The 22,831-nt window shown below is 54.4% G+C and overlaps 1 protein-coding gene across 1 annotated transcript in view; it reads right to left on the bottom strand.

Moving 5' to 3' along the window:
• The window catches only part of RALGAPA2 (Ral GTPase activating protein catalytic subunit alpha 2), an 85,614-nt gene extending 67,239 nt beyond the window's left edge, over positions 1–18,375 (bottom strand). Inside the window, exons 1-16 of the mRNA XM_086875220.1 lie at positions 18,360–18,375; positions 17,552–17,662; positions 17,069–17,118; positions 10,883–10,940; positions 9,696–9,739; positions 8,811–8,985; positions 7,866–7,981; positions 6,603–6,741; positions 6,034–6,233; positions 4,905–5,135; positions 4,344–4,517; positions 3,387–3,524; positions 2,700–2,848; positions 2,421–2,532; positions 1,601–1,838; positions 945–1,109 (exon numbers count right to left, since the gene is read on the bottom strand). Coding sequence (XP_086731346.1) covers positions 945–1,109; positions 1,601–1,838; positions 2,421–2,532; positions 2,700–2,848; positions 3,387–3,524; positions 4,344–4,517; positions 4,905–5,135; positions 6,034–6,233; positions 6,603–6,741; positions 7,866–7,981; positions 8,811–8,985; positions 9,696–9,739; positions 10,883–10,940; positions 17,069–17,118; positions 17,552–17,662; positions 18,360–18,375 — 2,116 coding nt within the window. The remainder of the gene's footprint in view (positions 1–944; positions 1,110–1,600; positions 1,839–2,420; positions 2,533–2,699; positions 2,849–3,386; positions 3,525–4,343; positions 4,518–4,904; positions 5,136–6,033; positions 6,234–6,602; positions 6,742–7,865; positions 7,982–8,810; positions 8,986–9,695; positions 9,740–10,882; positions 10,941–17,068; positions 17,119–17,551; positions 17,663–18,359) is intronic.
• Between the last annotated feature and the right edge of the window lie 4,456 nt (positions 18,376–22,831).

Raw genomic sequence — 22,831 nt, 5'->3', positions numbered from 1 at the left:
TCCAACACTCTCTCACACTGAAAGGGCAATAATCAGGGATTTCTGATCCACAGCAAGTGTGGAAGGGCCTTTAATCCAAACACACACAAACAAGAAAAGCCCTGGATCAACAACTCCAGGTTCTCCCTGCTGACACTCTGGCAGGGTGTCAAAGGGGAAAACGCTGCAGCAGGAGAGAGAATCCTCCCCTGGAGCACAGACAGGGACTCCCTGGACTCAGAAATAAAACTCACAGTGAAGTGGCTCTGCTGCCAGAGCGCTCTGTGACCCAGGCTGGAGGCTGAGGCTCAGCCACGGAGCCACAGAACACCCTGAGCATCCTCCCAGCTCTGGTGGAGGGCAGCAGGGAGGGAGCTGGGCAGGGCAGCAGCTCCTGCCCCAGGAGGGGCACAGGGACACACGCTGACACGGAATGCAGGGCAGGCTGCTGAAATGCCTGCACTAACCAGCACCTGCCCCATGCCTGGGGTCTGCCATTGCCCCAGCAGCCCTCACCCCACCCACCCTCCTGCTCTCCTCTTTCCAGAGGAGGAAAACCTCAGCAGGCCAAGAAAAAGAGAGCACATAAAGCAATAACATCATTTGCTGGGCGCCTGGCTTACCCTGCACTCCCAGGGAACAGCTGCATCAGTATCTGTTATCTGCCTGACAGTAACAAATGCTTTCTTAGGAACCAACAGAGACAGCAATGCACCTCTCCAGAAAAACCCCTCAGGTGCACAGCTTTAACTCACAATGACGCCCTGCAGCTAAAAGCTTTTAGAGAGACTTTCCCAAAATACTCTGTGATTCACACTGGCCAGGACAGCCAGCCACGGCCACGCAAGCTCTCTGCTGGGGCAGTTCATCACTGAGCTGCTTTTGGCAGCAGCCCCCCTCGGAGGCAGACTGAAACTGGGTGTGTGTGAGGGTCTGGCTGCCAAAGCAGCCGGCTGTGCTCTCACCTGTGGCTCTCTGACGGACAATGCTCCTCGCCTTCTCCACTCCCGGGGCCCCAGAGGTCGTGGCACTTCGGAACCTCATCGGCTCCACAACTTCAGGGTGACTTTTCCAGCTTAATGAAAAAGATCTTCCCACCACAGCTGTCTTCTGAGGCTCTAAAACACCACCTGAGGACAAAGGACACAAAAGGTTCTGGCACTGGGTGCTTTGGCATGTATTTTCACTGAAGCACGAGAGGAAACATGGCAAATACGAACACTTTAAACAACGCAAGTTAACTTTTGCTATTAATAAAAACCAGCTGGTACACCAAGCCATGTGCATCGATTTCAGGGAGGCATGGAAATGCAGCTAGAACACTCTCAATTAGAAACTCCACTAAAAACACACGGAAAGGCATTTTTACAGAGTTGCCAGTGCCAGCAGCAGAGGAAAGCGCATTTCATCTCTGCTACCCCAAAACCCCTGGCTGTAGGTGCAGACCCCAACCAGCTCTCCTCCCCGGTGAAGGATGACAACACACAAACCCCAAGTGCTCCCCATCTGATGAAACAGGTCCTTACACCAGACCAAGCCGTGTTTAACATTAATTTTTCAGGTCAAGCTTCAATATTTAACCTGTTTGAAACACAGAGAGCACCGAAGCACGAAGACAAACCTTTGCCTCTCTGCTTTTTTTCCTTCTGCTCGCTGAGCTTGTCCAGGGGCAGGTTTGTCATCTCCACGCCGTACACGGTCCTGGCCAGCACGGCTGTCAGCGAGTCCATGATGCTGGCCCACTCGGTGACCAGCTCCTCCCAGTGGGTCAGGGCGGACAGCACGCCCAGCAGCTCGTCCCACAGCTCCCGGGAGATGAACACGCTCAGGTTGGCTCTGATCCACGCCACCAGCAGCGTCTGGGGGGACAGGGGCAGCTCGGGCAGGGCTGAGGAGTTCGGGGCACCAAGCACAACCCACAGCTGCGACTGTACATCAGCACGGGAGCCTGCTGAGGCACAGCTGATGTGCAGCGCTGCCTTCCCTCAAAAACACCCCACTGATGAAGGAAATGCAGAGAAATCTCAGGCTGGGTGTTAAGGGGTGTCCCACACCCACAGAACTGCAGCAGCTGAGCTCTGGGGCAGCTCTACACTCCCAGCCACGCTCTGCAGTGGAAGGACAGTAGGAAGCAGAAATGTCTCTCTCACTCAGCATGGCTCAGTTTTCACTTCTCTGCTGGACTTTTAGGAAAACAGCTACTTGAATTCTACACTCCAGAGACACGCTCACTGAAAACATCCTGTCTGTGCCACCAGAGTTGGTAAAACAGAGCCCTGAAGGACAGGGCAAACCCAGCTCTCCCTCTGCCAGCAACAGTTTACAAAACAATTGCTGGCAAAACAGGAGTAAACCCCTCCTGCACAGGAATGCAAGCAGCTTTCACAGGACTCGAGCAAAGCTGTGGGCAGAGCAAAGCAAGCATCCCCCCACTCACTCACCCTGAACAGCAGCCCTGCCATGCTCTGAGCAAACGTGTCCTTCGTCTGGCTCTCCTTCGGCTTCTGCATCACAGCTTCTGTTATCCTGAGGAGCACCTGCAGCATCTGCTCCCTGGTGCCAAAGCAAAAGGTGTTGTGCTAGCTGCAGCTGCTCGCTGCCGCTGCGGCACAGCCTCGCTTCCTGAGGATGCGCTCACAGCTCGGATCGCCTGTGAAACAGCCCGGCTGGCTGTGGGCTGCAGCCCCTTTCTCTCCCCAGGGACGCCCTGCTTCCCTTACCACGTCCTCCTGTTCATGGACAGCTCCATTATCATGCGCCTGAAGATGCTGAGAACGGCTTTGCAAGCATCCACCTGCTCCTTCAGCAGCACGGGGACCTCGGAGCACGGCTCCAGCAGGAAAACGTTGGCTGAGTTGGTCAGGAACACCTGGCATTGACAGGCCGTTTGCAAGGAATGGACACAGGCAGGGAATACAGCAAAATACTCTTGCTGCTTCAGTTAAACCTTGCCCTTTCCTCAGAGGGGGTCTCATGCTTTCCCATCACTTTATTTTCCTGTGTTACTCCAGCCACAGACCCACCCAGGCTCAGTGCAGGGTTTGTGGGTGTTCGTGGACATTCCTCCAGCCACTCATTTCCTGCCTTCACACGCTTAAACAGCATTTTCAGCCAGTGAAGTTCAGCAAAAGTAAATGCATGGTTCTGATCAATTCCTCCTACTCGCGGGAGGAAAGAAATCACCCTCGTGTGCTGGAACACAGATCTCTGGCTCTGAGACAGGGTCACTTGGGTTAATGGATGTGTTCCAGAGTGACACATGGAGCCCAAACTGTGCCTTACAAAGCCAAGCAAGCCCGGGTAGCCCTTCCCCTGCACCTCAGGGCTGGTGGCAGACGGTGCAGCACAAGAAGTGACCCACCTGAGCGGGCAGGGCAGAGCCAGGTGTGCCCCTGCCCGCAGCTCACCTGCAGCGCGGCCTGAGCGCCAGCCTTCACATCCCTGTCCTCATCCTCCAGCACACAGCCCCTGCTGACAGCGCTGCTGAAGGAGTACGTCCTGCCCCAGCTGGAGGAGCGCTTGTGGCCGCAGGGCTCCGAGGAGAGCTGCCAAACACAGCCTGGTTAGCCACGGGGCACAGCTCCAGACCCACACCAGCCACCCCTGCCCCAGCAGCAGAAGCCGGGCAACTGGTGTGGCACACACTCCTTTCCACAGGGAATTCCTGACTATCCTTTCCTCATCTCCAAACCTGCAGGCTCCTGAAAGTTTTAGGAGGTGTGTTACTTGAAACATTTTACACGGCTTTTCCTACTCACTGACTGGAGCAGCCCTTGAATTTAAGTCTGGCGAAACTACAAATTCTCTGCCAAACAAAGTGGAAACCTTGTAATTCTCGCTGTTTGACAAATCAAACCTCTCACTCAGTACTAGAAAACTCCCCTTGAAACAGTGTCACCGTGTCAACAGTGCACTTCTACTGATGGTTCAGAACAGGATAATAAAAGGGGATGCACAGGAACCCTATCTACAGTTAAATTGTCTGGATTGAGGTGCCCAGTTACAGCACGCACAGATTAATGCATATTGTCAAGTTTTTAAGCACCACCAACCAAAAGGAAACAGCTCTCCATGCCCTAGGCCAGCAGACAGCCAATTTTAGCACCGCAGGACCCATCAGTGTTTCTTCCATGAAGTTCCTGCTGTCATATTTACACACGGGGAATCACCACAGATGATGTCTCTCAAACCAGCTGCAACCCTCCCCTGCACTCCAAGCACTACTCAGCAACTATTTCAGCTGTGAGCCTTTGAATAAAAGCATTTTTTAATTCCCCACACGCTTGAAACTGTTACTCCTCTACAGAGCGAGGTGAAAAGCCCCAGCAGGGCAGAGGACAAAGTAAGGAACAGAGATGCCATACATGTTTACCGTCTGTTTGCACTGAGGAGTCTTCCAGGGGAGCAGCAGCATCCTGGCTGTCCTCCTTCCTGTCTGGCTCCTCCATGAACACGGGTTTCTCCTGCAGTATCCACTTCTGGTACACCTTCACCACCTTCCGTGTCGCGGATATATCGGAAGGCGGCAACAGGAAAGCCTGGAAGGGGAAATTCACAGATTTCACTCCCCACAGGAGGCACAAGTGGTGCACACAAACACACACCTGCCACCCACACCACCACTGGAAGCAGCGAGCTTCAGCTCCCACAACAGCTCCGTGATCTGATCCTTAAACCAGACCTAGGAAGGAGCTCGACCTCCAAGGCTGCTGCTGTGACCAGCCCTGAGATTGCCCAGTGACCACTTGGGCACCCAGTGACCGGCCCCCAGCTCGCCCAGTGACCACTTGGGCACCCAGTGACCGGCCCCCAGCTCGCCCAGTGACCCCTTGGGCCCCCAGCTGGCAGCCCCCAGCTGTCCCAGCCCCGGGTGCCCCCGACCCCGCTCCCCGCAGAAGCCAGCGCAGGGCAGCACGGGCAGTGACCTGGCGGAACACCTCGTTGACGAAGTTGACGTATCCGCGGGTGGAGAGCAGGATGCCCTGCACCATCTGGTAGACGCCGCGGTGCTGCTCCTCCACGCTGCACAGGCTGCAGCTGCTGAGCCTCCTGTCCAACAGGCTGCTGCCGCCGCCGGACTGCCCCCGCTCCTGCTCGCCCGCCGGCACCGCGCCGCTCTCCGGCTCCGCGCCCTTCTCCTGGCCCACGGCCACCGTCTGCGGGCACAGCGCAGCCCGTCAGCCCCCAGCACACGCGCACCCACCTCCTCCGGGATCCTCACGGAGTTTGGGGTAGCGCTGCCATCCAGGCAGGCAGGCACAGCAGATTTCAGTCTAGCACTCCACCCAAGAAGGAATTGGGTCTGTACGAACTGGACACTTCTGCACACAACAACTGACAACTGTCCACTCCGCATTAGGAGCGTAAAGAAAGGCACAGAGTGCAGAGGAAGCCCCAAGTCCCTCTGCCTTGGGGAGGAGATGGATGGCAGCACCACGGGTTATCGTGCCCAACACCTTTTTGCCAGGCTTTGCTCTGAAAAGCTCTCAAACCGTGTTGCCTCTCTGCAGAGCCCACAGCTGACACCCATTTTTATTAATGGATATTAACAGTGGGGATGTTTGAACATAAGCTGAGACTGATTCTAAATTCCTGACAGGAAGCTGGAGAGTCTCTCAAAAGCATCGATTTATAAAATTCACCGTGAGGCATCTCATGCTAGAGAAGTCTCAACCACGAGTTCATAAATGAAATGTTTCTCTAATATCTTATTGTAAACAGCTGCTGTAACTGAGAGGAAAACAGAGCAGCCTTTGACGTCGCTGGGAAATGGAACCACCGAGTATGACAGTTCACAGAGTAAATTCCACAAGCCTAAATAAAATACTGCTGAGCTGGCAATGCAACAAGTTAGGAGGGGGGAAAAAAACCCTTCTAGTGAATTACTGAAGGGTTTTGCTCAGAAACTGCCTCCTCCATGGAAGAAAATCGGCCAACCAGCCACATCATTTATCCACTTCTGGGAGCATTTCTTTGTGCTTCAGCTGCCGGCGCCGCGCCGTCACCCACCGGGCCAGCACGCAGGCAAGGAGAGAGGGAAACTTTGAAGCCCACCTGAATAATTTTAGGGAGCATTTCTCCTCCATTTTTTGTGCTCTGAGCAGCAGTTAAATACTTCTTTTCCAGGAAGAAGGTAACGAGCCACTTGATGAACACCACGCGGGCTGCCATGTAGGGGATTTTAGTGCAGTAGACGCTCTCGTTGTTGCGCGTGGCAGCGACGTACACCGGCCTTGGCCTGACATCAGGAATGTCTGCAGGGACAGGGGGGAACAGAGACACAGAGTGGGACCTTCCTAACTGCCCCCCAACGCTGGCTAAACACCCTGAGCACCTCACCCAGGAAATAACAGGCGCGATGACTGCTTTCATCTCACTAAGGCTTGAATTCTCCTCAGGAGTACGCCACAGCTCTTTCCTGAGGTTAGCCCCTGCACCCCTCAAAGCAAAGGAAAGCAGAAGACAGGGGCTGCAAGAAGGAAGGGCCAAAGCTGGAAGAGCCAGCCCTGCTACAGTGCAAGTGAATTTTACAGGAAATGCAGTGAGACACCAGCAGGTCACAGAGATGCTGCTGAGAGCCAGCTCTGGCTTTTTCTGCTTCAAAGGCAAAACCCACTACTCACCAAGCACAGGCTTGTAGAGGTTGGTCAGCTTTGTGAAAGATGGGAACAAGTGGGGAAGGTAGTATTTTCTGAACAATGCAAAGAGAAACTTAAATCCAGTGTCTTGGTTCTCCTTGTTCTTCCACTCCAAGCTGTCAGCCTTCGTCACGGAGTTAGAGAGGGACACACAAAAAGCTTTAAGTTAACGTGGTATACTGACAATTCTAACTCAAAAAGCAGGCAAACACACTTGAGCAAGAGAAGAAGAAGTAGCACAGCCCCAAAACCAGCTTTACAAAGTGCAGTAAGAAGGGGAAGCAAGGCCAGAGCAGCCCAACAAAGCCAGTGTATTTGTGCTGCTCTCCGTGAATCTGCTTCTCACTTTTACCAGAAATACTTTCTTCAGCACAATGAACAAACAGCAGAACCGCTGTGCAGTGGGATCTGCAGCCTAGGCAGGTTTGTTTGGATCCCACACAGGTAACGAGAGCACAAAGAGAAGAGGGACATTTTTGGTTTTGACTGGAGCGGTGTGAGACTCTGATATGCAAAACGAAGGCTGCTGTGGAGGAAGCTGATAATTCCATACAGCCACTTTAATTTAAAATAAAGCATCTGTTCAAGATGACAAAACCCTTTCCAAATATTATTTTGGTCTTGCCTTTTCATACTGGAAAGTGTATCTCAAAGTATTTAATTATAATTTATCTTTTTTTAATAACAAGGCTCTTTAATGTTCATTGTCTGCACAGCTTCCACTTTATTTCAAATGTTGCCTAATTTGTACTTTTTAAAAATATACATTATCTTAATTTATTTCCTGCGCAGATTCATCTGATCTACTTCTAATTAAATTTTATGTGCTTGTTACTTGCATCCTTTCAAAAACATCACAGAAGCCATCTCTCTTTATCTCTTCCTCCAGTGGTCCTTCACATCCCTTTTCATCTAGCTGTGTGTCCAAAGAGAACAAACTCAATCTTTGCCCCACACCGATTCTCTAAACGCAGCCACGAGCACGTAAAACAGTCAGTCACTCCCCAAGCCTGGATAACATCCATTAATTCTTATCACAACAGTGCGACAAACTTCTTATTTTCACCAAAACTGGCACGAGGGAACACCTTTGGGGTGATTTTCCATTTAAAAATGAGTAATAAAAAAAAAAGGGCTGGGGCAGGGTAAAAAAGCCCAGCTGTGCACAGATGTGGCGCAGGATTAACTCTCAGCTCCCACAAACGCCCCCTGCAAAGAGGAGCAGTCTGAAGCACGCAGCCTCCTCACCTGAGTGACCATGTATTTCAGCAGCAGCTGCAGGAAGTAGCAGGTCTGGTCCTCGGCAGGTTTCTCCCCGGAGACAGCCGGCAGCAGCGGCGCGATCTCCTCCGGGAAAACCCTGGCTGCAACCGAAGGCGCGCGGCACAGGAGAAAAGGGAGAAGTAAAGGAGGGAACATCGGGGAAAGGCTGCTGGGCAAGGAGCCATCAGGGAGACACCGAACTGCCACGGCCCAGAGGCTGCTCGGCCGTCACAGGCCCTGCAACACAGCGGGGAGGAGGAGGAGGAAGGCTCACCCAGGAGGAGGAGGAAGAGGAGGAAGGCTCACCCAGGAGGAGGAGAAAGGCTCACCCAGGAGGAGGAGGAAGGCTCACCCAGGAGGAGGAGGAGGAGGAGGAAGGCTCACCCAGGAGGAGGAGGAGGAAGGCTCACCCAGGAGGAGGAGGAAGGCTCAGGAGGAGGAGGAGGAGGATGGCTCACCCAGGAGGAGGAGGAGGATGAAGGCTCATGGAGGAGGAGGATGAGGAGGATGAGGAAGGCTCACAGAGGGGATGAAGGCTCACACAGGAGGATGAAGGCTCACACAGGAGGAGGATGAGGAGGATGAGGAAGGCTCCCAGGGGGATGAAGGCTCACACAGGAGAAGGATGAGGAGGATGAAGGCTCCCACAGGAGGAGGATGAGGAGGGCTCACAGAGGGGATGAAGGCTCACACAGGATGAGGAAGGCTCCCAGGGGGATGAAGGCTCACACAGGAGAAGGATGAGGAGGATGAAGGCTCCCACAGGAGGAGGATGAGGAGGGCTCACAGAGGGGATGAAAGCTCACACAGGATGAGGAAGGCTCCCAGGGGGATGAAGGCTCACACAGGAGGAGGATGAGGAGGATGAAGGCTCCCACAGGAGGAGGATGAGGAGGATGAGGAAGGCTCACACAGGGGATGAAGGCTCACCGTCGGGCGGGGCCGGGGGGCTGAGCAGGCTGTCCAGCGTGCAGGGCCCGCGGGGGGACGGCAGCGGGGGGAAGCCGGGCACCAGGCAGGCGAACAGCAGCACCTGCTCCTCGCCACAGTTGGTCTGCAGGGCCTGCAGCCACAGCAGGAACAGCCGCATCCCCTCGCAGCGCAGCTGCAGGGCAAGGCACAGACACAGCTCTGCCAGGCTGCACCCCCAAAACCCTGCAGGGCCAGGCACAGACACAGCTCTGCCAGGCTGCACCCCCAGAGCCCTGCCTGGGGGTGCCCAGGGCTTGGATAATCCCAGTGCACCCCCAGAGCCCTGCCTGGGACACAGGGGGTGCCCAGGGCTTGGATAATCCCAGCCCTGCCTCCCTACCCAAGGGATTCACAGGGTTTGGATAATCCTAGCCCTGCCTCTCATCCAGGAGATTCCCAAGGTTTGGATAATCCCAGCCCTGCCTCCCTACCCAAGGGATTCCCAGGGCTTGGATAATCCCAGTGCACCCCAGCTCACACAGGAGGAGTGTAAGGTCCTGCCTCCCTACCCAAGGGATTCCCAAATTCGGATAATCCCAGCCCTGCCTCCCACCCAGGAGATTCCCAGGGTTTGGATAATCCCAGTGCCAGAGAAAGCTCAGAGAAATCAGGGATCTGGCAATTCTCCAGGAGGCTGCACAAAGGTCACTAGAGCAGCAGGAAAATGACTGAGGAGACGTATGAAAGTAACCAAGGGTCACAATAATAAAGCTCACTATTAAAAGGGGAATAAGGAAAAATTCCGAAGCAATCTGGGGAACACTGCTATTGGAAAGCTGAGGAGTAGCATACTCCACAGGAACTCAAGTGAAAAGGAATACAAAAACAAGGTTGGTGCAATACCTTGAGAGAGTTTCCCGTGTGCAAAAGCTTCTTCAGAATCGACCCTGGATGAGGAAAGTTAAGCAGACACTCTCAGACACTTCCCAGCACGCTGTTCTCAGAGATGTCCCAGGGAAGCCTGCCTTCATCTATCTGGGGCCACTGTGCTGGGCTCTGAGACAAGCGTGGGGGGAACCCCCATCTGAGGCCAGCCACGGCCACCAGCTCCTTCCCTCGAGATCTCGCCATTTCACAAGATGAAACAGAAATTAGATGAATAATAAAATTATTAGGAAACGCGCATTAACGCACAGGAACGTTAAGCAGAAGGAAATCACAGGGCAGAGGTGAAAATAAATGCTCTGCCAAATTTTCTACATCATTTTTTGGACACAGATGAAACATTACACCACTGTGACCACGCACTAGAAGCGTGAATAATAATAATAATAATAATAATAATAATAATAATAATAATAATAATAATAATAATAGCTATGGAGCAACCGACTGGAACCAATGTGGTCTGGACTAGCTCAGCTGAACCCTTGTGGAGTGGCCAGGCAGATGTCTCCTCTTGTTTTTGTCAGTGCTGAGTGGAAATGTGACAACAGCCCTTCCCTTGACCTTTAACTTCCGCCCATTGTTCCTCTGCAGCAGCAACTCCTCGCTCTGATGACAAGGATGGCAGCTGGTGTCACACTGCTGCAGAACAGCCCCAGCAAACAACTCCACCTTGGGAGGAATGGAGTCCCCCATAAAACTTCAACAAGCAGCATAAAAACCCTCGGGTGCCACCCTGGTGGGATCTGGAAGCGGAATTTGAGCAGCAGTGATGGATCCAAGGGATTTGATTCGGAGGAAATGGTGGGGTTAAATCACTTCACCATCCCAAGGGCAGCCAAGACTGCTCCCTGCCAGGCTCCTGCTATTCCCTCCCTTCTTCCAGAAGCTGCAGTGCCACCAGTGTGGGGGAAGAACAGTCTTGGTCTGAAGCAGCCACCCATGGGCACCTTGTGTGTGCCACGGCCACGTTCTAGCATGGGAAAATCCTCCTTTTCCTGAGAATCTGGGAAAGAGCTGGGGCCAAACTTGCACAAATACCATGTATCCATCACTCTACTCACATATCACTCATTAAACGAAAAACTGATCTTAAAAAAGCTACTGAAAAGTTCTTTTTTTTGTTTTAAACCATTTGTTCTTACCTATACTGCGAAAATGCCATCGATAAAAAATCCTCTCGGGCAGCAGCTGCAGTATTTTCTGCAGGAAACAAAACTAGTCAGGTTTTCTGCAATGAAAGTGGCTCACCAGGGGATCCAGAGGAACAGACACACAACACACAGGTGAGATGGGAAGGAACGTCCAGGGTTTCTTTTTGAAGGACTGGCTGCAGGTGTGGCACAGCAGGGCTCCACACAGAAACACCCCCAGCTCACAACACCCCAGCCATTGAAACAAGGAATTAGGAGGAGACATTGAACTGGGAAACCAGTTTAGAACAGCTCAGTTTGGAAAGCAAATGGAACTGAAGGATGCTGTGGGTGACGGGCACTCAGAGCCCCGTGTGGTTACGGGAGGAAGGGAGCGGCAGGGATCCCAGCACAACAAACGCCTCCAGGCTCTCAGCAATGCCACATGCGGGCTGCAAAGGGATGGCAGCTCACTCCTGCAACGCTGGCCCGTTTCAGGGTGCTCTGCACACAAAAGCTCACAAGAAAACCTGAAGCATCTCAGCCCAGAGAGCAGCTGGCACTGGGGGCCAGAGCCAGCCCCGCTGCCAGAGCGTGTGCTCCACACCTGGGGCAGGACAGGCCTCTGGCTTGGGACAGTAAAGGGCTTCAGAAATTCAGCACTCAGAACAGTCCTTCTGCACATGGAACATCCCCTTCTCCAGGGCAGGGGATGGAAGTGACGGCAGCTGGTGGGCACAGGGAGCCAGACCTCGGGTCACAGACAGGCTGGGCCTCCTCCTCCTCAGCTTCACCACAGCACGTGCTCCCCACACTGCTTTTAGCATTTCTGCAGGGTTAGCCAGAATGAAATGGCAAACCAGGCACGTCCTTTCCGTGCTCCTTGTGTTTTGTCCCAGTGTCACTCCCCCAGCTCCCTCCCCAGCGCGTGGTGGCAGCAGGACCCCAGGAGCAGGGGGTCCAGAGGTCGAGCTCCCTGTCCGTGGGCAGCAGGAATGCTTGGATGAGGGATCTGACTGGCTAAAAACGAGCCCATGGCTCACACAGGGGCTTTGCCTGTTGGTCAAGCACCAGCCTTCTGCCAAGCAGACTGCAGGACCCGTGGACAAAGAGTTACTGTTATCCATCTAAACATTCAGACACTGGCAGCCCACCACTCCTCCAGACTACTGCTGCCATTAATCATTACTTAACTTGGCACGGGGCAGAAAGGAGTCCTAAACTGAGCCAGGAGCACCTCTAACCTCACCTAAGGTAACCCAGGAGCACCTTTAACCTCACCCAAGGTAACCCAGGAGCACCTTTAACCTCACCTAAGGTAATCCAGGAGCACTTTTAACCTCACCTAAGCCAGGAGCACCTCTAACATCACCTAAGCCAAGCCAGGAGCACCTCCAGCCTCCCCCAAGGCAGGAGCCCTGCATGGGAGCTGGGTCTGTGCCCAGGCTCACCACAAGCTGTGTGCCTGAGGAGTGTGAGGAGCAGCTCCAGGAAACAAAACCCTACAGCAAAGCAGCAGGAACTGGGAACTGGGCTGGACTCGGGTGTCACTGCAGGGAGGGAGCCTCACACACTGGCACATTTATCATGGAAAACCAGACAGAACCACAGGTGATCTGTTAGCTCTGTTCCAGTCTGTTACACAGCTTCACCTAAATTTAAAATTCCCTTCTGCAAAGTGAGGAGGTGTGAGCTGGGAAGGTGCAAAGCTCCATGGCAAGGACCCATCTGAAAAAGAATTTGGTAACAATTTTCACATCCAAGTCTCAGCAAACTGCAGGCTGCATCCAGGAAAACAAATGCTCAGCTGAAGGAGAGGGGAAACCAAGCCCAGATTCTGAACTGCACAAAACACCACCCTCACTGCTCTCTTCACAAAACACAGACTCCAGCACGCTTGTCAGGTGAGGGAATCAAAACAACCCCAGGGTTTAAGCCATCAGTAAGAGGACAGAAGTTCCTATCTGAGAAAAGCTCCCACATCCCAAAAATCTCTTCACACAGCAAAACCAGAGACACTTCAGTCCCTTCCCCTTTCAGCATGTCCAATCCAGGTTAAACAACAAGCAGATGCACTTTGAGAAGAGGCAGGGGTGTGCCAGCCCAGGGGCTCTGCTGTCCCACAGCCAGCCCCCAACCAGCCCCACCTGCTCCCTTCTCAGCTCCACATCCCCAGCAACACTCTCTACACCCTCCCCACCCCGGGTGCCCTGGAGAACGTGCACTGCTGCTGCCACACAAGAAATGAGAGCCTCTCCCCCCCAGCCCAGCCCCACCGCTGTGAATCCCAGCTGGCCATTGACATCCTGGTCCTAGTTCCACACTACACTAATAAGAAATATTTTAAGAAACCCCACAGTGCGAAATCATATTGCTTTTTCAGAAAACACATAGATCTATTTAATGCTTAGTGCTTTGCTGCATCTATATGGTAATCCATTACAGCACACTTGAAATAGAAATTAGGTATTACTACTGATCAACACATCAGGGTATCTGTCAGTTCTTTTAACTGATTATCCATAGTTCTTTTTCCTTTGGACTTCCTGCATGACTAGGAATAATGTTAAGTTTAAATCTTGGTTTACACAGGATGCTGCGCCCCTCTCTCTCGCCGAAGCAAAACAAAAACCACCGAGGTTTGGATTCCGACAGACTGACTCAACCAAAACTGCCATTTCTTCTGAAAAGCCCTCTGCTTTCCCCCCCAGGCTGCACCCTGCCGTGCCTGGCAGCTGTGTGCCAGCTGCAGGACACGTCCCAGGGGTGTTCCCCAGGGGGACAGCAGCGCCGGGATGTGCCAGGCTGCTTTTGCCAGGCAAACCCTGCATCCAGCATCCCCAGCAGGCAGGGGCAGGGGGACCCACGTCAAGCCAAGGAGGAAGAGCTCTCCCAGGCCTCTGGGCTCAGCTGGTTTCAGGCTGCTCCACCACCAGAACCTGCAGCAATCCAGACATTTTCCAGCTCCTGCTCACGGGGTCAGAGGAGCCAAGAGGCCAAAGGAGGCAGCGTGCCCACAGCAGCCCAGCCTCAACAGAGGGACGCTCCTCTCGCTGCATTGATCAATTATTTACAGTTGTGTGCCGAGGGAAAACGCCTGCCCAAAGCACACGGGGCACTCAGCACTGCCCCAGGCACGCCGAGGAACAGGCAGAGCTCTGAAGGAAAAGATGTGAAACAAATAGCTAGAATGTAGCCCAGAACGCTGCAAGAACAGCAGCATTGTTACTGGAACTATGGCAGAGCGACTGCAAAGGGTTCCAAAAGCCATTTTCTATGGGTAGAAAAGCAGAGCTGAAAGCACTTTTACTGCTACAAACAGAAAAGCCCCTTTGTTACTTTACTGAGCTGGAGCCCCAGCGTTCACATCTGCACCCGGCTCAAGGAAGCACAAACTCCACACAAAACACGGAATTGGGAAAGCTCTTCTACATCTGAGAAGTTCTGAGTGTAAAACATCTCATCCAGTGAACTTGTTAGATCAGTGGAATGAAATTTTTGACACCATCAGCAAGACAGATGTAGTTGCTCTTAAATAACGAAGGGAAATTATAGAGAATGGGAAGAAATTGATCTCAAAAGCATCAACCTGCTTTTACTTCACTAGAGATTAAAACCCACAGAGTCACTGGAATCGCTGCCTGGTGCTGCAAGAAAGAAAAAATGCTTTCTTATTAAAAAACCCCCCCCAGACTCTCCCACCCAGCTGATGGCACAGTGCTGTGAGTGGAGCAAATAAACAGCACAGTGCACCCCTGGGAGCTCTGTGACACACAGCACCCAGAGCTGAGCTTTTGGGATGCCCCTCAAAAGGGAGCAGGGACACAGGGAACAGCAGGCCCCTGCTCTGCAAATAGAGGAAAAAAAATAAATTAGAAGCTTGGCAGAAAAAGAATTGTGTGCCACACAATCTGGGGCTCTCAGCTGCACCGGGGAAACGTGACAGCACCAGTGCCATGTCACTTCACACATCTCTGTCTACCTGGGGAAAGCCAAAGCGCCTCACACAGCTAGAGCCAAGCATTCTGCAGTGTTAATTGCAACAGTTAACCCTTCACATTCCTCCCTGCCGGGTATCACTTCTTCTCTGAGCAACAGGCTGTCTGAAGCTGCTGCCCTGCGGCCCAGCCGTGCAGCTGATGTGCAAAATGAGATTTTTCCTCCATCAATTGCCACCAGGCCCAGGCAGTTTGCAGAGGATTTGTGGGAAAAGCCTCTGTTGCCCAGCACACACACTAGGTGTCACTCCACAACAGCAGCACAGCCCCACCAAAGCGCCAGCAAAGGCAATTCCCTCAGAAATGTTGGTGTTGATTTTCAGGCTGCTAACCCTCAGCACGGGGACTCGGGATTTGTTAATCCTGAGTAACCACCTAGTTAGCTAATTAGCAGAAAATGCAGCATCCCCCCGGCTCCTGCTGACACCACATTAAATATGGGAGGCTGAACAATCAATTAGTTGTGTTTCCCATGGAAAACAGCACGGATGCCTCATCCCCTGGCACTCCTGACTCCCTGGGCTGAGGCTCTGGGGCTGCTCCCAGCCAGGGTCAGCCACCCTCGGGCTGCACATCCCCAGCACCAAGGGAATCACCCCAAACCCCCAAGGGATCCCCAGCACCAAGGGAGTCACCCCAAACCCCACACAAACCCCCAAGGGATCTCCTGTCCCCCAGGGTGAGCAGCCTGGGGCACAGCTCTCTCTCCTCCACCGGGAGCCCGAGCAGCCCTTCAGACACACCAGGGACTTTTCCTCCCTCAGACACCACGTTCCCCCTCCAGTTTTAGGGAGCATTAGGGGTGGTGGTTGGGCACCCCTTTCCAAGCCCTGGGAATGCCCAGCTCTCCCCTCTGCCCAGGTGAGCAAGCCTTGGCTGCTCCCCATTCATGGCCCAGGCACAGAAATGTCACCGGTGACACCTTCTCTGCTGGGCTGGGCACCCTGCAGCAGCAGCAGCAGGAGGAGGAGGAGGAGGAGGAGGAAGAGGAGTTTCTCCTGCCCCAAACAGCCCTGGCAGATTTCTGAGCTGCTGCTCTTTGCCACTGCCTCGGGCACAGCCCCAGAGCAGAGCCCTGCTAATGTCACAAGGAGCAGGAATTCAACTCGGGTTTCAGAGGGAAAACCTCCTGGAGGGGGGAACCAGGGAGATCACAAAACCCCAGGGTCCCATGTCACCACTGTCATGGCCATTTTTCCCACTCCAGGCACATTGGGTATCATTCTTCTTGTCACCATAAATACCATTCCAACCAGCAGCTCCTCATTAATGCACAGCCACACACTTCTGAGGGGCTGGGGGTCTCGCAGGGGGAGCTGACAACAATTAATCTTTGTTCTAGCTTCAATTTCTAGAGTCCCACTGAAAGTTTAAGGGGTTTCTTCCTACCAAAAAAACCCCAAAATACAAACAAAAATGAGATTTCTATGATGCAATGCTCAGGTAAAAAGTTAGTAGTGGGAGTAGCAGAGAAAGAAATAAAGAGAAATAAATCAGCAGAAGATGATATGTGTGTTTAACCTTAAGAGAGAAATCTGGCCAATTATTTACCTAATCAAAATAATAACATTTAAAGGTGCCAGTGCTTTCTGACTAGAGACAGGCAGGGCTTAAGCTAAGAATTTTGGTGTGCATTGTATGAACATTTTATGCGTCAAGGCTTTCATCTGTGAAATGAAATGATATTTTCTCACACCCAAGCACATTTAGGTAAAAACTCCAGTCCAAGGGGTACCTTGGAAAACGACCTATCCCAGACCAGTCTGGTTTCAATTCAAGCAATCCTGATTTGGTTATGCAGAAGTTAAGGAGGGAACATTTCCTCCCCAGCGCTGGCAAGGAGGGAAGGATGCGCTTCTGGAAGTGAGAGATGTTCCACTGAACAAAAAAACCCCAAAGAAATCAGCATCTCACAGACTCAAACTGATGGGCAGCAGCTGGCAGCTCCTGTCCTTTTGGAGATGGGAAGGACTCAAGGTTGCAGTAGAGCCCCCAGATCCCACGGAATCCCGGCTCCTTCTCGGAGCATCCCTCCCCAGCTCCCCAGGACAGAGGTGCTCCTGCTGCATTCCCAGGGCATTCTGGAAACATCTCTTGGCTCAGGGGGCTGACACCCAGCCTCAGCACAAAGCTCTGAGCAGGCACGGAGCCACAGTGAGATTCAAAACACAAATTAGTTCCCATGGGGTGGAAAACTTACTTCAAGGAGAAAGAGGATGGAGTCCAGCTCCTCCCTTTGCGATTTATTCCCTGCAAGACACAAAACAACGTTGCTTGCCAGAAACAGGGGGCAGGAGACGGCAGAGTGGGGCTGGTGCTGCTCAGCTGAAGCCAGGGGTGCTGCTCAGTTTATTTCTCAGCCCAGGTAAGGCTGCCAGGGGTGGGCTGTGCCCCGAGCCTGCCCTCGTGGAGCTGCAGGAGCCCTGCAGGGCGAGGGCACGGCTGGGTAAACGCTGAAACAAAGCCAGAAAAGTGCCAGCCGTGCCCTCAGCCCAGAGAGGGACGTGCCATGCCCGTCTCTCCTGCCAGCACCACATGAAAGTGATGGATACCAACACTGTACTGCAGGAAAATCCAGATAACCGAGGACCAGACAACCTCTGGATGGGCTCTGATGGAATCCAAAACTCTGCACGGTTGTGGGACACTGGCCAACAGCTGCTGGAAAAACCCCAAAACTCACCTTTTTGCTTCAAGCTGTTTTCCAGTGTTATGAAGTTTTCATAGAATATAAAATAAATTTGAGAGTAATTGTTGTCAAAAAACTGCTTCAGGTCACTTCCATCCACGATATCTGAAAAAGAGGAACAAACAGAACAATTACACAAGAGCAGAAAGACAAGAATTTCAGGCATTCTGCAAGTTTAGCAGGAGAGAATGAAATAAATGCAACACAAAACTATTTCAACGAGTTCACTGAGTATTCTGTACTAAACTGTGGGTTCATCCTTGCAAGGAATTTCACAGAATTTATCAGAGTCTGCAGCAGGGCTTTGGTTTGCTTGCTTTCCACTCAAAAAAAAAAATTTAAAAAATTAAAATAAATGTAAAAAAAAAAATAAAAAGAAATTTAAAAAATATATAAAAAATGGGGAGAGCCTTGGCTGTGGAACCAAATGGCTTCTGCAACAATCAAAACAAACAGGTACTGCTGGAGAAAAACACCAGCAATGATTTTTGGATGCAAATTCAGTTCTTGTCTTCATCTGGCAAGCAGACCAAAAGCCAGCATATTCCCATTTCATTTCTTAGAACAACGGCAACCCGAGCACGTAGCACTTCCCTAAGTGCTACCTTGGGTCTGAAATTTGAAATAAGTTTATTTTCTACAAAGGAAAATGTTTTCCCAGCCTGACGCTGGCCCAACACTAATAAAGGTTAATTTCCTCCCTTTGGTCCTCACTGACACCAACGTGGGGAAGGAAAGTTGGGTGATTTTGCTCAGAGGAGGGTGAAGGGCTGAAATTACCATCTCCCCACGGAAGCCTCACCTTGCAGGGCAGCCATTCATTACCCAAAACAAAGCTGATTCCAGCTAGGAGGCTCAATTCTGTCCCACCACTGCTAGGGAAGAAAGGATAACTTCAGCCCTGGACAACTTGATTTTTATTTAAATTAACACCTTTCCAGCAGCAAGGCTCTGCTTGGCTGCTCGTACTATGGAAACAATCGGAGCAGGGAAACTCTTTAACGTGATATTTGTTTCCTGCAAACCGCTGCTGCTGAATTTGCAGGCTAAGTGCAATTATTCCCCTCCATGAATGCGTCCTGTTAAACACAACCCCAGGGGAAAACAAGGCGTTCATTTACAGCGATTTCATACGAGGGAATGAGGTCATTAAAACCTAAACAAAAAAGGAAACTTTCCCTCTGAAACAGCGAAGGGAGGAGAAAGGAACTGCCTCACCAAGAAAGCAAATTCTCCTTTTGGCTGGATGTGGCATCCTGGTGGTGCCCCAGGGCTGGGGCTGGATGTGAGCTGCATCCCTACAGCCCTGTCCCGCAGCAGGGCACGGCTCCCTCCTGCTGCTTTCCCACCGGGACACTTCCCCGTGCCTCGGGAATATTTAAAATTTGGGGTAACACCGAGTAAGAGCCCGAGCCTACTGCCAAACTCCCACTGCTCATGGACCCGCCTTCTGTTTCCCTGGGAATTGCCAAATTATCAGAGTCACCTGCAAGAAATCACCCCTTGGCTCCCCCAGCTCCCAAAGTCACTCCATGCCATTTCCTCAAAGCTCCCTGAATCCTCCACTACCTGAGAAATTAAAGGAGCTGAAGGCAATTCCGCAGCCACGCCCTGGTTAATGATAAACTTTTACGAGCAGCCTTCACCCCAGAAATAATGCACAATTCTCACTTATCTTCACGAAAAGTATGTCAGCTCGAGAGAGCCCGTTACCGGAACAGCCCCAAAATAATGTTAACGTTATTTTGAAAATACAGGCTTGAAAGCCCGGCCGGGGAACCGCGGGGAGCGGCTCTGAGTGCGGCAGGAGCCGGCAGGACATCCCCGGCTGAGCCCGCACACATCCCCTGCTCTGAGCCCGCACACATCCCCTGCTCTGAGCCCGCACACATCCCCTGCCCTGAGCCCGCACACATCCCCTGCCCTGAGCCCGCACACATCCCCTGCTCTGAGCCCGCACACATCCCCTGCCCTGAGCCCGCACACATCCCCTGCCCTGAGCCCGCACACATCCCCGGCTGAGCCCGCACACATCCCCGGCTGAGCCCGCACACATCCCCTGCTCTGAGCCCGCACACATCCCCTGCCCTGAGCCCGCACACATCCCCGGCTGAGCCCGCACACATCCCCGGCTGAGCCCGCACACATCCCCTGCTCTGAGCCCGCACACATCCCCTGCTCTGAGCCCGCACACATCCCCGGCTCTCAGCCCGCACACATCCCCGGCTCTGAGCCCGCACACATCCCCGGCTCTGAGCCCGCACACATCCCCTGCTCTCAGCCCGCACACATCCCCGGCTCTGAGCCCGCACACATCCCCGGCTCTGAGCCCGCACACATCCCCTGCTCTCAGCCCGCACACATCCCCTGCTCTCAGCCCGCACACATCCCCTGCTCTGAGCCCGCACACATCCCCGGCTCTGAGCCCGCACACATGCCCTGCTCTGAGCCCGCACACATGCCCTGCTCTGAGCCCGCACACATGCCCTGCTCTCAGCCCGCACACATCCCCGGCTCTGAGCCCGCACACATCCCCTGCTCTCAGCCCGCACACATCCCCTGCTCTGAGCCCGCACACATCCCCTGCTCTGAGCCCGCACACATCCCCGGCTCTGAGCCCGCACACATGCCCTGCTCTGAGCCCGCACACATGCCCTGCTCTCAGCCCGCACACATGCCCTGCTCTCAGCCCGCACACATCCCCGGCTCTGAGCCCGCACACATCCCCTGCTCTCAGCCCGCACACATCCCCTGCTCTGAGCCCGCACACATCCCCTGCTCTGAGCCCGCACACATCCCCTGCTCTGAGCCCGCACACATCCCCGGCTCTGAGCCCGCACACATCCCCTGCCCTGAGCCCGCACACATCCCCTGCTCTGAGCCCGCACACATCCCCTGCTCTCAGCCCGCACACATCCCCTGCTCTGAGCCCGCACACATCCCCGGCTCTGAGCCCGCACACATCCCCTGCTCTGAGCCCGCACACATCCCCGGCTCTGAGCCCGCACACATCCCCTGCTCTGAGCCCGCACACATCCCCTGCTCTGAGCCCGCACACATCCCCGGCTGAGCCCGCACACATCCCCGGCTGAGCCCGCACACATCCCCTGCTCTCAGCCCGCACACATCCCCTGCCCTGAGCCCGCACACATCCCCGGCTCTCAGCCCGCACACATCCCCTGCTCTGAGCCCGCACACATCCCCTGCTCTGAGCCCGCACACATCCCCTGCTCTGAGCCCGCACACATCCCCGGCTCTGAGCCCGCACACATCCCCTGCTCTCAGCCCGCACACATCCCCTGCCCTGAGCCCGCACACATCCCCTGCCCTGAGCCCGCACACATCCCCTGCCCTGAGCCCGCACACATCCCCGGCTGAGCCCGCACACATCCCCTGCTCTGAGCCCGCACACATCCCCTGCTCTGAGCCCGCACACATCCCCGGCTGAGCCCGCACACATCCCCTGCTCTGAGCCCGCACACATCCCCTGCTCTGAGCCCGCACACATCCCCTGCTCTGAGCCCGCACACATCCCCGGCTCTGAGCCCGCACACATCCCCGGCTCTGAGCCCGCACACATCCCCTGCTCTGAGCCCGCACACATGCCCTGCTCTGAGCCCGCACACATCCCCTGCTCTCAGCCCGCACACATCCCCGGCTCTGAGCCCGCACACATCCCCGGCTCTCAGCCCGCACACATCCCCTGCTCTCAGCCCGCACACATCCCCTGCTCTCAGCCCGCACACATCCCCTGCTCTCAGCCCGCACACATCCCCTGCCCTGAGCCCGCACACATCCCCTGCTCTCAGCCCGCACACATCCCCGGCTCTGAGCCCGCACACATCCCCTGCTCTCAGCCCGCACACATCCCCTGCTCTCAGCCCGCACACATCCCCTGCTCTCAGCCCGCACACATCCCCTGCTCTGAGCCCGCACACATCCCCTGCTCTGAGCCCGCACACATCCCCGGCTGAGCCCGCACACATCCCCGGCTCTGAGCCCGCACACATCCCCGGCTCTCAGCCCGCACACATCCCCTGCTCTGAGCCCGCACACATCCCCTGCTCTCAGCCCGCACACATCCCCTGCTCTCAGCCCGCACACATCCCCTGCTCTCAGCCCGCACACATCCCCTGCTCTGAGCCCGCACACATCCCCTGCTCTGAGCCCGCACACATCCCCGGCTGAGCCCGCACACATCCCCTGCCCTGAGCCCGCACACATCCCCTGCTCTGAGCCCGCACACATCCCCGGCTGAGCCCGCACACATCCCCTGCCCTGAGCCCGCACACATCCCCTGCTCTGAGCCCGCACACATCCCCGGCTCTGAGCCCGCACACATCCCCGGCTCTGAGCCCGCACACATCCCCTGCTCTGAGCCCGCACACATCCCCTGCCCTGAGCCCGCACACATCCCCGGCTGAGCCCGCACACATCCCCTGCTCTGAGCCCGCACACATCCCCGGCTGAGCCCGCACACATCCCCTGCTCTCAGCCCGCACACATCCCCTGCTCTGAGCCCGCACACATCCCCTGCCCTGAGCCCGCACACATCCCCTGCTCGGAGTGCGGCTGAACATCCCCCGCTGCCCGTGCGCCACCGGAGGTGCCCTGCGGTGCTCTGGGAAGCCCAGAACCGAGCCCCGGGCATCCCAGAACCGAGCCCCGGGCAGCCCAGAACCGAGCCCGGGGAGCCAGCAGTGCTCCTGGAACCCAGAACCGAGCCCGGGGAGCCAGCAGTGCTCCTGGAACCCAGAACCGAGCCCCAGGGAGCCAGCAGTGCTCCTGGAACCCAGAACCGAGCCCTGGGGAGCCAGCAGTGCTCCTGGAACCCAGAACCGAGCCCAGCCCCGAGCAAGGCGTTTCCCCCAAAAGCACAGGCCTTAAAGACCCCATCAGGGAGTGCAGCAGGTAACCCCAGAAATGTCATATTCAGCCTTGACTGTACTCTGTGTGGCTCCCACTGCTCCTCAGGGAAAAGGCTGAAAGCTCTGGACAAGGCAGCATCCCACATCTGTTCGCAGCAGCACGCCTGACTCCCGAGCACTTAAATTGTGCCCGAGGAGGAAACACTATTGAAAGAGATGTTTCAACATAAAAAGAATATTTTTACCCAAAAAGAGCCACAGAAGAGAATTCTTAAGGTGCAGAGATCCGTTTTTGTGCTACAAAAGTCCCCCAGAAAGCACTCTGGGCAAGAGCAGAGGCTCCATTTATGGCCAGGCAGAGGGGAAGAGCCACATCTGTACATCCCCCACCACGCAGGCTGTTACT

Source organism: Cyanistes caeruleus, chromosome 2, assembly GCF_971803275.1.
Source record: "Cyanistes caeruleus chromosome 2, bCyaCae1.hap1.1, whole genome shotgun sequence".
Classification (NCBI taxonomy): domain Eukaryota; kingdom Metazoa; phylum Chordata; class Aves; order Passeriformes; family Paridae; genus Cyanistes; species Cyanistes caeruleus.
This window is presented reverse-complemented; position numbering and strand designations above follow the sequence as displayed.